Here is a 16,230-nt window from a genome sequence, read left to right on the forward strand (position 1 = left end):
TCAGAGAAACAACCCCATAACAGGATATTACCACTCACATGCTTTACTGTAGGAATGGTGTTATTTGGATGGTGAGCTGCATTAGATTTATGCCAGACATATTGTTTGGTTTTGAGGCCAAATTATTAAATTTTAGTCTCATCTGACCACAGCATCTTTTTCCATATGGCCTCAGAATCTTCAAGGTGCATTTTGGCAAAGCTCAGTCGTGACTGCATGTGGCCTTTCTTGAGGAGTGGCTTTTTTCTTGCTACTCTCACATACAAGCCACATTTGTGGAGAATTTGTAATATCGTTGTCACATGCACACAATGACCACTCTTTATCATAAATTCCTGCAAATGCTTTAGAGTTGCTGTAGGCCTCTTGGTAGCCTCTCTGACCAGTTTCCTCCTGGTTCTTTCATGCAGTTTGGAGCGATGTCCTGATCCACGGAGGGTCTGTGTTGTATCAAATACCTTCTGCTTCTTAATAATGATGCTAATTGAGAAGATAAATGTACAGTTGTTAGGTGGGGCCAGATAGGCGTCTCTGAAGAGATGATTTTTCAGGGATCATCTGATAGTGGATAAAGTAGGAAAAAATTGGACAGGGGTAGAGCATTCCAGAGGATGGGAGAGGCTCTGGAGAAGTCCTAAAAGAGAGCATGGGGTGAGGTGACAAGGGAGTTTGAGAGCAGGAGGTCTTGGGAGGAGCGAAGAGAAGGATTAAGTTGGTATTTTGAGACAAGGTTAGTGATGTAGCTGGGGGCCAGGTTGTGGATGGCTTTGTAAGTTATAGTTATCTTGAATTTAATTTGGTGGCTGAGTGGCAGCCAATGGAGGGATTGGCAGAAGGCTATAGCAGACGCTGAGCGATTTGTGTGGTGGATGAGCCTGGCAACATCGTTCATGATGGACTGAAGTGGGGATAGCCTATTTGGAGATAAGCCAATGAGGAGGGAGTTGCAGTAGTCGAGGTGGAAGATGACCAGGGAGTGGATTAGAAGCTTTGTTGTGACATTGGTTAGGAAGATTGGTATCTTAGAGATGTTGCGGAGGTTGAGACAGCAAATTTTGGATAGCGATAGGATGTGGGGCTGAAAGGTTAGTTCAGAGTCCAGGATTACACCTAGGACCTTGGTGTGGGGGAACAAGTTGATAGTTGAGCCGTTGATATTGACAGAGAAATCAGGGGAAGTGGCACCTGAGGGAGGAAATATCATGAGCTCAGTTTTGGATAGTTGAGTTTGAGAAAGTGATGTGACATCCAGGGTGATATGTCTGCTAGTAAGTTGGTGATGCGTGAGGAGACATATGGAGAAAGCTGGAGGGTGGAGAGATAGATTTGGGTGTCATCAGTATAGAGATGATATTTAAAGCCATGGGAGGCAATCAACTGACCCAGGGAGGTGGTGTAGATTAAGAAAAGGAGAGGTCCAAGAACAGAACCTTGGGGGACCCCAACGGAGAAAGGAATCGGAGAGGAGGAAGTAGAGTTGTAAGTGACACTGTAGGAGTGGTGGGATAGGTAGGATGAGAACCAGCGAGGAGTACAGTCATGGAGACCAAAGGAGTGGAGTTTATTGAGGAGGAGGGGGTGGTCCACTGTGTCAAAGGCAGTGGAGAGATCCAGGAGAAGTAGTACAGAATAGTGTCCACTGGTTTTAGCCGTTAGTAGGTCATTTAAGAGTTTAAGGAGAGCAGTTTCCGTGGAGTGTTGAGGGCAAAATCCAGACTGAAGGGGATCAAGATATTTTTTAATGGTCAGATGGTCGCTCAGTCGGTTGTAGACCAGTCTTTAAAGAGATTTGGAGGTGAAGGCGAGTAAGGAGATGGGACATAGGTTGTTAAGATTGGTGGGGTCCAGTGAGGTCTTTTTAAGTATGGGGGTGACTAGTGCATGTTTTAGAGAGTTTGGGAAGATGCCACAAGATAGGGAGAGGTTGAAAATGTGTTATTGAGTGTATAATTGAGTCAGAGGGTGAGCGTAGCATTTGCGAGGGAGCAGGATCCAAGGGGCAGGTGGTTAGATGAGTGTTAGATAAAAGTTTAGCAACCTCATTAATAGTAGCAGGGTTGAATGAGGGAAGTAATGATTGTATCTGTGGACATGGGGTGTTGTATGGGGGAGGTTTTTGCACGTCGGAGATCTCCTCATGAATTGTATCTATCTTATTTTTGATGTGATTGGCGATCTCCTGGGCAGTGAGTGAGTTAGAGGGTGGAGGATAGAGTAGAGTGTTGAAGGTAGAGAAGAGTTTACGTGGACTGGATGAGAAGGTGTTAATGAGTGTGATAAAGTAGGTCTGTTTGGCAGTGTGGAGGCAGGAATAGTATTTTAGGAGGGCAGATCTATATTGTGTGAAGTCTTTCTGGAACTTAGTCTTATGCCACAGACGCTCAAGAGCTTGTCTAGGGAGGAAGACAGTGAGATGTTGTAGATGAAAGTGGCTAGGTTGGGGCAGGACAGGGGTGAGATTTTATCATAGAGGTGATCAGTAGCAGAGTAGAGAAGAGAAGGGTTGAGGTGGCGAAGGTTTCTACGTGTAATTGTTAGGCGGTTGGAGGGAGAGGAGGTGGAAGACAGGGAGAGAGCAAAACTAATAAGGTGGTAATCAGATAGTGGGAGAGGATTGTTGGAAAGGTTGCACGGAGTGCACAGATAGGAGAAGACTAGGTCAAGGGTGTTGCCGTTGGAGTGAGTAGGAGCCTGTATCCATTGCTTCAGGTCAATAGATGAGGTTAGACTGAGTTTAGAAGTAATAGTAGTGTTAATGTTAATAGGGATGTTGAAGTCACCGAAAATAATTGTGGGGATTTCAGAAGAGAGAAAGTAGGGTAGCCAGGCAGAGAAGTCATCAAGGAAGGGGGCCAGTAGATGACAGCAATTCTTAAAGAAATGGGAGAGAATAGGCGAATGCAATGTGCCTCAAAAGTGGAGAGTGTCAGAGAGGGAGGTGAGTGAAGTACCTGATAGGTGTTGCATGGGGCTAGAAGAATTCCCACTCCACCTCCCTTCCGTCCACTTGGTCTGGGGGAGTGAGTTCAGAGAAGGCCACCATGGGAGAGGGAAGCAGGAGAAGTAGTATCTGATTCATGAAGCCAGGTTTCAGTAATTGCAAGTAGGTTAAAGCAATTTGTGATAAAGAGGTCGTGGAGGCCTGTGAGTTGGTACAGACAGAGCGTGCGTTCCAAAGGGCACAGGAGAAGGGGGGGCTGGTTTTGGAAAGAAGAGGAATAGAGACCAAGTTATGTGGGTTGCGGCTGCTGCCAGAGGGTGTAGGGGGATGGGAGCGTTGGGCAAAGCGAGATGATGGCAGCCCAGGGTTTGGGAATATGTCACCAGAGGTTAGAAGAAAGCAGGAGAATGAGGGAGGTAATGTGGGAATGTGTTTTATATAAAGGGGCATGCCTCAGAGTTCTGAAGGTTTTATCAGTATACGGATGTAGAATGAGCAAGAGTTGGTAGGAGCAGTAGTAGGGAGAGGACAGAAGGCAGGGTGATATGTATAAGCTGGGGGGTGGAGAAGAGGGGTGAAGGTAAGAGAGTTTGAGAAGAGAGGACACAAGTGTCAGAAAGATTGGTAGAGAGCGCATGTTACAGAGTGGAAGGAGCGCTTAATAGAGAGACAGGGTCACCTGCAGTCTGTTAGGTGCTTTCTTTCCAGTGCAGTTTGCTATGTATGTTTGCTTTGTGCAATCACTGAAGTGCAGAGATTGAAGTGCATATCACTTGTAGAAAGAATCACTTCGAGAAATAAGCCTTAAGGATAGAAGCCCCTGCAATGTGCTCCCCCAGCAATGTGCTGACCCCTTAAGGGTGCTCAAATTTATACCGCTATAAGCATGGGGTGGATATAGCATGCTTGTGTGCCCGTGTTGCATACATGTATGCATGTTGCAATCGTGTATATGCAAATATAGCTAAGCACTTTATGAATGCCATGCAGGCGACTCATCAGCTTTACATATACAGGGTATAGAGAAGATAGTGGTACCAAAAAGAGGAGGCGATAAGTTTAGATTGCTATGTAAAAAGAAAGTATTCTGGATCTTTTGCTTGAATACTAGGAAACCTGCAGGTCTCAATTTTGAATAGGATATTTCCTATTACTATAAATAAGGTAATCATTATTTATAGCCCTGGGTTTCTTTATATCCATTTTTCTGCTTCATTGTGCTTTGACATTTATTCATTTTTTGATTTCTGCTTCACTTTATATATATATTTTTTCAATGCTATTTTCAATATTTTTTTGATATCCGTATACTCTCCAGCTGATACCCTATTGCGTACATGTGTGTAGTATGTATATATGCATGTAGCATGCTTGTGTGTAAGGATGAGCCGAACACCCCCCGGTTCGGTTTGCACCAGAACTTGCGAACAGACCAAAACTTCGCATGAACGTTAGAACCCCATTGAAGTCTATGGGACTCGAACGTTCTAAATCAAAAGTGCTCATTTTAAAGGCTAATTTACATGGTATTGTCCTAAAAAGTGTTTGGGGACCCGGGTCCTGCCCCAGGGGACATGTATCAATGCAAAAAAAAGTTTTAAAAACGGCCGTTTTTTCAGGAGCAGTGATTTTAATAATGCTTAAAGTCAAACAATAAAAGTGTAATATTCCTTTAAATTTTGTACCTGGGGGGTGTCTATAGTATGCCTGTAAAGGGGCGCATGTTTCCCGTGTTTAGAACAGTCTGACAGCAAAATGATATTTCAAAGGAAAAAAGTCATCTAACCACTTCAGCCCCGGAAGGATTTACCCCCTTCCTGACCAGAGCACTTTTTACAATTTGGCACTGCGTCGCTTTAACTGCTTATTGCGTGGTCATGCAATGCTGTACCCAAACGAAATTTGCGTCCTTTTCTTCCCACAAATAGAGCTTTCTTTTGATGGTATTTGATCACCTCTGCCGTTTTTATTTTTTGCGCTATAAACGGAAAAAGACCGAAAATTTTGAAAAAAAATGATATTTTCTACTTTTTGTTATAAAAAAATCCAATAAACTCAATTTTAGTCATACATTTAGGCCAAAATGTATTTGGCCACATGTCTTTGGTAAAAAAAAAGTCAATAAGCATATATTTATTGGTTTGCGCAAAAGTTATAGCGTCTACAAACTAGGGTACATTTTCTGGAATTTACACAGCTTTAAGTTTATGACTGCCTATGTCATTTCTTGAGGTGCTAAAATGGCAGGGCAGTACAAACCCCCCCCCCAAATGACCCCATTTTGGAAAGTAGACACCCCAAGGAAATTGCTGAGAGGCATGTTGAGCCCATTGAATATTTTTTTTTTTTGTCCCAAGTGATTGAATAATGACAAAAAAAAAAAAAAATTTACAAAAAGTTGTCACTAAATGATATATTGCTCACACAGGCCATGGGCATATGTGGAATTGCACCCCAAAATACATTCAGCTGCTTCTCCTGAGTATGGGGATACCACATGTGTGGGACTTTTTGGGAGCCTAGCCGCATATGGGGCCCCGAAAACCAAGCACCGCCTTCAGGATTTCTAAGGGCGTAAATTTTTGATTTCACTCCTCACTACCTATCACAGTTTTGAAGGCCATAAAATACCCAGATGGCACAACCCCCCCCCCCCCCAAATGACCACATTTTGGAATGTAGACACCCCAAGCTATTTGCTGAGAGGCATGTTCAGTCCATGGAATATTTTATTTTTTGACACAAGTTGCGGGAAAGTGACAATTTTTTTTTTTTTTTTGTACAAAGTTGTCACTAAATTATATATTGCTCACACAGGCCATGGGCATATGTGGAATTGCACCCCAAAATACATTTAGCTGCTTCTCCTGAGTATGGGGATACCACATGTGTGGGACTTTTTGGGAGCCTAGCCGCGTACGGGGCCCCGAAAACCAAGCACCGCCTTCAGGATTTCTAAGGGCGTACATTTTTTATTTCACTCCTCACTACCTATCACAGTTTTGAAGGCCATAAAATGCCAAGATGGCACAAAACCCCCCAAATGACCCCATTTTGGAAAGTAGACACCCTAAGCTATTTGCTGAGAGGCATGTTGAGTCCATGGAATATTTTATATTTTGACACAATTTGCGGGAATGTGACAATTTTTTTTTTGCACAAAGTTGTCACTAAATGATATATTGCTCAAACATGCCATGGGCATATGTGGAATTACACCCCAAAATACATTCTGCTGCTTCTCCTGAGTACGGGGATACCACATGTTTAGGACTTTTTGGGAGCCTAGCCGCGTACGGGGCCCGAAAACCAAGCACCGCCTTCAGGATTTCTAAGGGCGTAAAGTTTTGATTTCACTCCTCACTACCTATCACAGTTTCGAAGGCCATAAAATGCCAAGATAGCATAAAACCCCCCAAAATGACCCCATTTTGGAAAGTAGACACCCCAAGCTATTTGCTGAGAGGCATGGTGAGTATTTTGCAGGTCTCATTTGTTTTTGAAAATGAAGAAAGACAAGAAAAATGTATTTTTTTTTCCTTTTTTTAATTTTCAAAAGTTTGTGACAAAAAGTGAGGTCTGCAAAATACTCACTATAACCCTCAGCAAATAGCTTAGGGTGTCTATTTTCCAAAATGGGGTCATTTGGGGGGGGGGGGGGGTTTGCCATCTGGGCATTCCATGGCCTCCGAAACTGTGATAGGCAGTGAAGAGTGAAATCAAAAATTTACGCTCTTAGAAAGCCTGAAGGCGGTGCTTGGTTTTCGGGGTCCCGTACGCGGCTAGGCTCCCAAAAAGTCCTAAACATGTGGTATCCCCATACTCAGGAGAAGCAACAGAATGTATTTTTGGGTGTAATTTCACATATTCCCATAGCATGTTTGAGCAAAATATCATTTAGTGACAACTTTGTGCAAAAAAAAATAAAAATAAAAAAATGTGTCTTTTTCCCGCAACTTGTGTCACAATATAAATTATTCCATGGACTCGACATGCCTCTCAGCAAATAGCTTGGGGTGTCTACTTTCCAAAATGGGGTCATTTGGAGGGGGTTTGAACTGTCCTGGCATTTTATGCACAACATTTAGAAGCTTATGTCACACATCACCCACTCTTCTAACTACTAGAAGACAAAGCCCTTTCTGACACTTTTTGTTTACATGAAAAAATTATTTTTTTTTGCAAGAAAATTACTTTGAACCCCAAAACATTATATATATTTTTAAAGCAAATGCCCTACAGATTAAAATGATGGGTGTTTATTTTTTTTTTTTCACAGTATTTGCGCAGCGATTTTTCAAACGCATTTTTTTGGGAAAAAACACACTTTTTAAAATTTGAATGCACTAAAACACACTATATTGCCCAAATGTTTGATGAAATAAAAAAGATGATCTTAGGCCGAGTACATGGATACCAAACATGACATGCTTTAAAATTGCGCACAAACGTGCAGTGGCGACAAACTAAATACATTTTTAAAAGCCTTTATAGGTTACCACTTTAGATTTACAGAGGAGGTGTACTGCTAAAATTACTGCCCTCGATCTGACCTTCGCGGTGATACCTCACATGCATGGTGCAATTGCTGTTTACATTTGACGCCAGACCGACGCTTGCGTTCGCCTTTGCGCGAGAGCAGGGGGGGACAGGGGTGCTTTTTTTTTTTTTTTTTTTCTTATTTTTTTGCATTTTTATCTTATTTTTAAACTGTTCCTTTCATTTTTATTTTTTTTAATCATTTTTATTGTTATCTCAGGGAACGTAAATATCCCCTATGATAGCAATAGGTAGTGACAGGTACTCTTTTTTGAAAAAATTGGGGTCTGTTAGACTCTAGATCTCTCCTCTGCCCTCAAAGCATCTGACCACGCCAAAGTTGGTGTGATAAAATGCTTTCCCAATTTCTCAATGGCGCTGTTTACATCCGGCAAAATCTAAGTCATGAAATGCTCGTAGCTTCCGGTTTCTTAGGCCATAGAGATGTTTGGAGCCACTCTGGTCTCTGATCAGCTCTATGGTCAGCTGGCTGAATCACCGGCTGCATTCTCAGGTTCCCTGTTGGGACAGGAGAGCCAGAGAAAAACATGGAAGACGGTGGGGGGGGGGGTCGTTCCCTCCCACTGCTTGTGAAAGAATCATACCAAGATGATACCTAAACCTGCAGGCATCATTCTGGTATAACCACTCAAAGTCCAGCAACATACCAGTACGTTACTGGTCCTTGTTGGGCATATATTGTAAACTTTTTTTTCATGCAGCCTGTGGGCTGAACGAAAAAAACATATTGATCGGTGGGTATGCCCACCATTAGAATACCTCCCTTCATCCACCCACTTCTAATGATGGGCATACATGCACCGTTTATATATGCCGAAGCATGGGGGCATCCTCCCGCAAAAGGCAGGAGCAAATCGCTCCTCCACCCACTGCTGCCCCCACGCTTCGGCATATATGCTGAAGTATGTAACTGTGGTGGTGAAATCACCTCCGACAGCGCTGGAGTCACGGCTTTATGTATCGTGGGAGCAAACGCTGTTGCTGTCAAGATAAATAAATCCGCGCTGCAACTGAATGGCGTACCTGCTAAGCAAATGATGGTTAACAAAAAACAAAGTAACATTACAGTATAACAGTAATACTTACCATACCTGCAAAGCAAATACAAAAAAAAAAATAGTAAAAAATAAAACATTTAACGCAACCTGTGCCTACCTAAAATATATATATGCCGAAGCATGGGGGCATCCTCCCACAAAAGGCAGGAGCAAATCGCTCCTCCACCCACTGCTGCCCCCACGCTTCGGCATATATGCTGAAGTATGTAACTGTGGTGGTGAAATCACCTCCGACAGCGCTGGAGTCACGGCTTTATGTATCGTGGGAGCAAACGCTGTTGCTGTCAAGATAAATAAATCCGCGCTGCAACTGAATGGCGTAATTGCTAAGCAAATGATGGTTAACAAAAAACAAAGTAACATTACAGTATAACAGTAATACTTACCATACCTGCAAAGCAAATACAAAAAAAAAAACATAGTAAAAAATAAAACATTTAACGCAACCTTTGCCTACCTAAAATATATATATGCCGAAGCATGGGGGCATCCTCCCACAAAAGGCAGGAGCAAATCGCTCCTCCACCCACTGCTGCCCCCACGCTTCGGCATATATGCTGAAGTATGTAACTGTGGTGGTGAAATCACCTCCGACAGCGCTGGAGTCACGGCTTTATGTATCGTGGGAGCAAACGCTGTTGCTGTCAAGATAAATAAATCCGCGCTGCAACTGAATGGCGTACCTGCTAAGTAAATGATGGTTAACAAAAAACAAAGTAACATTACAGTATAACAGTAATACTTACCATACCTGCAAAGCAAATACAAAAAAAAAACAGTAAAAAATAAAACATTTAACGCAACCTGTGCCTACCTAAAATATATATATGCCGAAGCATGGGGGCATCCTCCCACAAAAGGCAGGAGCAAATCGCTCCTCCACCCACTGCTGCCCCCACGCTTCGGCATATATGCTGAAGTATGTAACTGTGGTGGTGAAATCACCTCCGACAGCGCTGGAGTCACGGCTTTATGTATCGTGGGAGCAAACGCTGTTGCTGTCAAGATAAATAAATCCGCGCTGCAGCTGAATGGCATACCTGAAAACAAAAAAATGGTTAAAACACAGTAAACTATAAAAAAATTACATACCTGAAAAGCAAACATGATAAAACATAACAATAAAACATTGCAGAATAGAATACAGTAAAAAAGAGCAGAACAATAGAGAGAAAATAGAGAGAGAGAGAACAATAAAATGACAACTATTTTTGTTTTTTTTATTTTATATTTTTTTTGTGTATTTTTTTTTTTTTTACTTTTTTTTTTTTTTTTTTTACATTTTTTTTTTATAACTGTAACTTTTAAAACTGTAACGGTTCCAGGTTTGGGTCTCTCAAAATGCGATGGCATCTTGGGAGACCCTGTGAAAGTGTGTCCTAGTCTGTGCAGTGCTGTACCCTACGCTAAAACTCAACTAGTGTATGGTAGTGGGGACCCTAAACTGCTGGGGAGTATAGATCTGATCGGATCAGATATCGATCCGTTCAGATACTATAGCACTAAGGGAGGTGTATGCTGCGTGCGTGGGTGTTAGCGGTACTGGCGCTAACCTGACGCTGCCTGGGGCGGCGCAGACCTTATCTGACCCTAAAAACTTAACTTATATCACCGCCGGGCAATTAGGGGGTTAAACCTTTATAAGGTAATAAACGGCGAGTGCCCTAAAACTATAATAAACTATAATAAACAAACCAACTAACCAGCGTCACCCGTAACAATTATATGGTGATCACTGGTGAAAGGGTTAACTAGGGGGCAATCAAGGGGTTAAAACCTTTAGTAGGTAGTATATGGGGGTCCCTGTCGCTATAAAACACTGACGGCGAACCTATATACTTACCTCCCTAACTAGCGTCACCTGTGTCACTAATACAGCGATCAGAAAAACGATCGCTTAGTGACACTGGCGACGGGGGTGATCACGGGGTTAAAACTTTATTAGGGGGGTTAGGGGGGTACCCTAGACCTAAAGGGGGGTACCCCAGACCTAAAGGGGGCTAACCTAACTGCCCTAACACTTATAACTGTCACAAACTGACACCAATGCAATAATCAGGAAAAAAAAAAACTGCTATTGGTGTCAGTGTGACAGGGGGTACAGGGGGGTGACAGGGGGGTGACAAGTGTGCCTGCGTGTTCTACTGTTAGTGTAGTGTTGGTGCAAACTTACTTGGATGACTTCTCTCCTCGGCGCCGGAAAGAAAAGACCGGATCGAGGAGAGTGACATCACTTCATCCACTTCTGTTTACATTCACAGAAGCCGAGGAAGCCCGTCATTGGCCAGGAGCGATCGCGAGGGGGGAGCCACGAATGAGTAGCCTCCCCCTCACCTTTGATCGACCCTGACCTGAATCCGACCGCCGCTGGCACCGGGGGGGGGGTCCTTTTGCCTGCCCGTGCCATTCTGCCGACGTACATCGTCGTGCGGCGGTCGGCAACTGGTTAAAACTACTCGCGGCTATACTGAATTCCCGGCCCGACAATACACATAAAAGTTCATTGATAAAAACGGCATGGGAATTCCCCACAGGGGAACCCCGAACCAAAATTTAAAAAAAAATGACGTGGGGGGGCCCCCCTAAATTCCATACCAGGCCCTTCAGGTCTGGTATGGATATTAAGGGGAACCCCGGCCAAAATTTAAAAAAAAAATTGGCGTGGGGTCCCCCTCAAAATCTATACCAGACCCTTCAGGTCTGGTATGGATTTTAAGGGGAACCCCGCGCCAAAATTTTTTAAAAAAATGGCATGGGGTACCCCCAAAAATCCATACCAGACCCTTATCTGAGCACGCAACCTGGCAGGCCGCAGGAAAAGAGGGGGGGACGAGAGAGCGGCCCCCCCCCCCTGAACCGTACCAGGCCACATGCCCTCAACATTGGGAGGGTGCTTTGGGGGTAGCCCCCCAAAGCACCTTGTCCCCATGTTGATGAGGACAAGGGCCTCATCCCCACAACCCTTGCCTGGTGGTTGTGGGGGTCTGCGGGCAGGGGGCTTATCGGAATCTGGAAGCCCCCTTTAACAAGGGGACCCCCAGATCCCGGCCCTCACCCCGGTGTGAAATGGTAAGGGGGTACAAAAGTACCCCTACCATTTCACAAAAAAAATGTCAAAAATGTTAAAAATGACAAGAGACAGTTTTTGACAATTCCTTTATTTAAATGCTTCTTCTTTCTTCTATCTTCCTTCGGTTTCTTCCTCCATCTTCTTGTTCTTCTGGTTCTTATTCTTCTGGTTCTTCTTGTTCTTCTGGTTCTTCATCCAGTCTTCTCGACCGGCATCTTCCTCAGCGGCGTCGTCTTCACTTCATCTTCTTTCCTCGGGCCGCTCCGCATCCATGATTGGATGGGAGGCTCCCGCTGTGTGACGCTTCTCCTCTTCTGACAGTTCTTAAATAACGGAGGGCGGGTGACCCCGCCCCCCTCTGACGCACGGGGACTTCCCTGTGCCATTCCCCGTGATGTCATAGGGGGCAGGGTCACCCGCCCTGCGTCAGAGGGGGGCGGGGTCACCCACCCTCCGTTATTTAAGAACTGTTAGAAGAGGAGAAGCGTCACACAGCGGAAGCCTCCCATCCAATCGTGGATGCGGAGCGGCCCGAGGAAAGAAGATGAAGTGAAGACGGCGCCGCTGAGGAAGATGCCGGACGAGAAGACCGAATGAAGAACTAGAAGAACCAGAAGAACAAGAGCCAGAAGAAGAAGAAGATGGAGGAAGAAACCGAAGGAAGATAGAAGATAGAACAAATAAGATAGATGAAAGAAGATAGAAAATAGAAGAAAGAAGAAGCATTTAAATAAAGGAATTGTCAAAAACTGTCTCTTGTCATTTTTAACATTTTTGACATTTTTTTTGTGAAATGGTAGGTGTACTTTTGTACCCCCCTTACCATTTCACACAGGGGGGAGGGCCAGGATCTGGGGGTCCCCTTGTTAAAGGGGGCTTCCAGTTTCCGATAAGCCCCCTGCCCGCAGACCCCCACAACCACTGGGCAAGGGTTGTGGGGATGAGGCCCTTGTCCCCATCAACATGGGGACAAGGTGTTTTGGGGGGCTACCCCCAAAGCACCCTCCCAATGTTGAGGGCATGTGGCCTGGTATGGTTCAGGAGGGGGGGCGCTCTCTCATCCCCCCTCTGCGGCCTGCCAGGTTGCGTGCTCGGATAAGGGTCTGGTATGGATTTTTGGGGGTACCCCACGCCATTTTTTTAAAAATTTTGGCGCGGAGTTCCCCTTAAAATCCATACCAGACCTGAAGGGTCTGGTATAGATTTTGAGGGGGACCCCACGCCAATTTTTTTTTAATTTTGGCCGGGGTTCCCCTTAATATCCATACCAGACCTGAAGGGCCTGGTATGGAATTTAGGGGGACCCCCACGTCATTTTTTAAATTTTGGTTCGGGGTTCCCCTGTGGGGAATTCCCATGCCGTTTTTATCAATGAACTTTTATGTGTATTGTCGGGCCGGCAATTCAGTATAGCCGCGAGTAGTTTAAATGACTTTTTTCCTTTGAAATGTCATTTTGCTGTCAGACTGTTCTAAACACAGGAAACATGCGCCCCTTTACAGGCATACTATAGACACCCCCCAGGTACGAAATTTAAAGGGATATTACACTTTTATTGTTTGACTTTAAACATTATTAAAATCACTGCTCCCGAAAAAACGGCCGTTTTTAAAACTTTTTTTTGCATTGATACATGTCCCCTGGGGCAGGACCCGGGTCCCCAAACACTTTTTATGACAATACCATGCATATAAGCCTTTAAAATTAGCACTTTTGATTTCTCCCATAGACTTTTAAAGGGTGTTCCGCGGCATTCGAATTTGCCGCGAACACCCCAAATTGTTCGCTGTTCGGCGAACTGGCGAACAGCCGATGTTCGAGTCGAACATGAGTTCGACTCGAACTCAAAGCTCATCCCTACTTGTGTGCATATGTTGCATGCATGTATATGCATATATGCATGTCATTTTTCTGTTAAATAGCAAATTTTCCATTATAGATTTATATATATTTTTTATGGACATTTAGATATTGATTGTCCATTTTCATTGACATGTGTCATATTATATTACATGTTGTTGGATATGTATATATGTCATTATTAGAGTTTTTGACCTGTTATTCTGACAGGCTTTTATATGGTTCATTCTCATTAGGATTGTGGCTCTGTGAGACACAATGATGGTGCTTGATTGCCCACATCTGTGTCTCATTAGCTACGCTGGGAGTATTGATCTAGGGGCTGGTTAGACCTGAATTCATATCATTTATATATATATATATCTACATATCTATATATCTATATAGATATATAGATATATATATACCTGCATGTAGATGTATCCTTTGAGTTATGATTAAGCGCCAAGAATGGGGTGAGACGCGTTAGTTATACCCCTCATTTGTACATTGTGGATTGTCATTGTGAATTTTCTACATCAATAAAGGTGTTTTTATGGAAGTGCGGCCAGCCAGACTTTCTTCACATGGGGATTCCTGTGATGTACAGGGCCAGCACCCATCAGTGTGCAATGGCATCAGAAACAGTAGAGACTCACCTGGAGCCGTGTTTCACTCTCTCACACGTGCGTTTTGTCCTGATTGGACGCCTTCAGGAAACTTGACCTTCCTAGTAATAGTGGGTCAACATAATCTGGTGATTGGTTTTTCATGTGGGGATACCTGGAGCACTTTTTCTTAAAAGGAAATTAAAACTTCCTGTCTTTAAGAGCACCAGCACGGGTTCAATGAGATAACACTGTTCACAGTGGGATCATTATTGGACCTTGAATTAATCATGGACACTTACTTATGTTGCAAACTAGCACTTGTTTGTCAAATTGGGTATATATTTAGCAGCGCAGTTTTTGTTTTGTTATTTGATACTTGTGCCATTGTCAATATTTTCTGCTCTCAGAAGAGACAGGAATGCTTAGTTGCAGATAATGATTAAATTCTCTGTTATTTTTTTTAATACGAGCCAGTTAATGTGTGCCAGGCCTTTATTATGGTCACCAGTAGACTAAATAGAAATTTCATGTAAACTAACCTGGATATTTAATAATGCTATATTTTGTTACAGAATGGCAGTTTATATTTTCTTTACCTCTTATGAATTTTAAATATACCCAAAAACTTATTTGCCCATTCTGTTTCAGCGACTGATTGCAATGTCTCCAGAACAGCGCAAATCAGAATTTGTTAATACTCAGACTGATGACTTTGGTGAGCAAGAAGAGGTAAAGCCATACACTTTGGAGGAGTTTGCTATGCAATATTTCAGGTATTAAAAATAACATCAACAAAGAAACACAGCATCCACACTCATAATGCCATATACCCTGTATAAATATAATTGATTTGATGATGACATTATGTGTACTATGCAGGCCTCCAGAAGCTGAGTCTGTTTCCAGGGCCTTTCTTCAGAGATCGCGAGCTAAGACTCAACTCTGGGCTTACGCCAGGGAGCCCCTCAGACAGCCTCTGCTCAAGAAGGTGTGTGATATACTTGACCTACGGGATTATGCCTGCCAAGCTTTCACTGATATCCTTTCCTAATGCATCAGACTACTACTGATATAAAGTATATGACCTAGGAAGTGGCTTCAATTAAACTTATTTAAAGTTATTTAAAAGAAAGGAGCCTGTTCTTAAAAGATTCACTATATGCTGTTTTTTTGCACTTTATTAAACCTTAACATGCTTTACCTATCATGAAGTACATGGGTGACTATCCATCAAAGCAGGCTCGCTCCCCAGTGGAACTTACAGATCAGATATTCTCAGGCCCCATACGTGAGGAAGCTCTAAGAGACGAAATCTATTGCCAGATAATAAAGCAAATGACAGGAAACAACAACAGGTAATACAAATAATTTAATGTAAACAAGTTCATTGATGTATAGATCGGAAACTATAGCTGGCTATACACTGATCAAAATTCTGACTGTTCAGCAGGGACCAGACACATTTTGAATATGTTGCCTTCCCTACTTGAAAGAAGTCAATTGTTTGATCAATTTTTGTTAAAGGAATATGTTGGAAATTTTTTGTTGATCAGCGACTGCAGTGTGTCCTGATCAATCTGTTCTGACCATGGTAGCTGCAGCTGTTAGAATACAGTATCCCAGCAGGGGTATTCCTCCATCCATCTCATTTTGTGTGGATGGAGGAATCAGCTTTTTGGAAACAAAATATCAGTGTATGGCCAGTTCAAGTTTGTAAGTTAATGAAAACAAGCACAAATGGTTTACATCTGTGTGAAAGAGATATTTATAGTTGCTAGAAGGAGAAATATTGTTCAAAGTTAAGAACAAAGCCAAGACCTTTTTCACTTTTTATACTAATAATGTGACTAGAATGAGGGCCTTGGAATATATTTTGGTGAACATGGGAGGACATTCTAACAAATAACTGCATTTCCCAAGTTCTCAGAGACTGAACGGCTTACAAATTTGCAGGTATAAGCACAAATGTTTTGATGGTTTCATTCATATGTCAATAAAACACATCAGAAGTAGCATATTCTCTGAATTTCCCCACCAATTCATCTATGACAGCCTTTATTTATCTTTATGATATTTGTAGCTTTTATACCTATGTAATGCATGTTAGTACTGTGGTCCATTTATATGAACAGAAATGCAGCGCTCTCACCA

The 16,230-nt window shown here is 43.0% G+C and overlaps 1 protein-coding gene across 2 annotated transcripts in view; it reads left to right on the forward strand.

The window, feature by feature from the left end:
- Positions 1 to 16,230, forward strand: part of MYO7B (myosin VIIB) — a 422,737-nt gene that overhangs the window by 326,274 nt on the left and 80,233 nt on the right. For both annotated transcript variants that reach the window (XM_073625783.1, XM_073625782.1), the window contains 3 exons: positions 14,728 to 14,852; positions 14,959 to 15,116; positions 15,281 to 15,434. In XM_073625783.1, coding sequence (XP_073481884.1) covers positions 14,728 to 14,852; positions 14,959 to 15,116; positions 15,281 to 15,434 — 437 coding nt within the window. The remainder of the gene's footprint in view (positions 1 to 14,727; positions 14,853 to 14,958; positions 15,117 to 15,280; positions 15,435 to 16,230) is intronic.

The sequence above is a fragment of the Aquarana catesbeiana genome, linkage group LG04 (assembly GCF_042186555.1).
Source record: "Aquarana catesbeiana isolate 2022-GZ linkage group LG04, ASM4218655v1, whole genome shotgun sequence".
Lineage (NCBI taxonomy): Eukaryota > Metazoa > Chordata > Amphibia > Anura > Ranidae > Aquarana > Aquarana catesbeiana.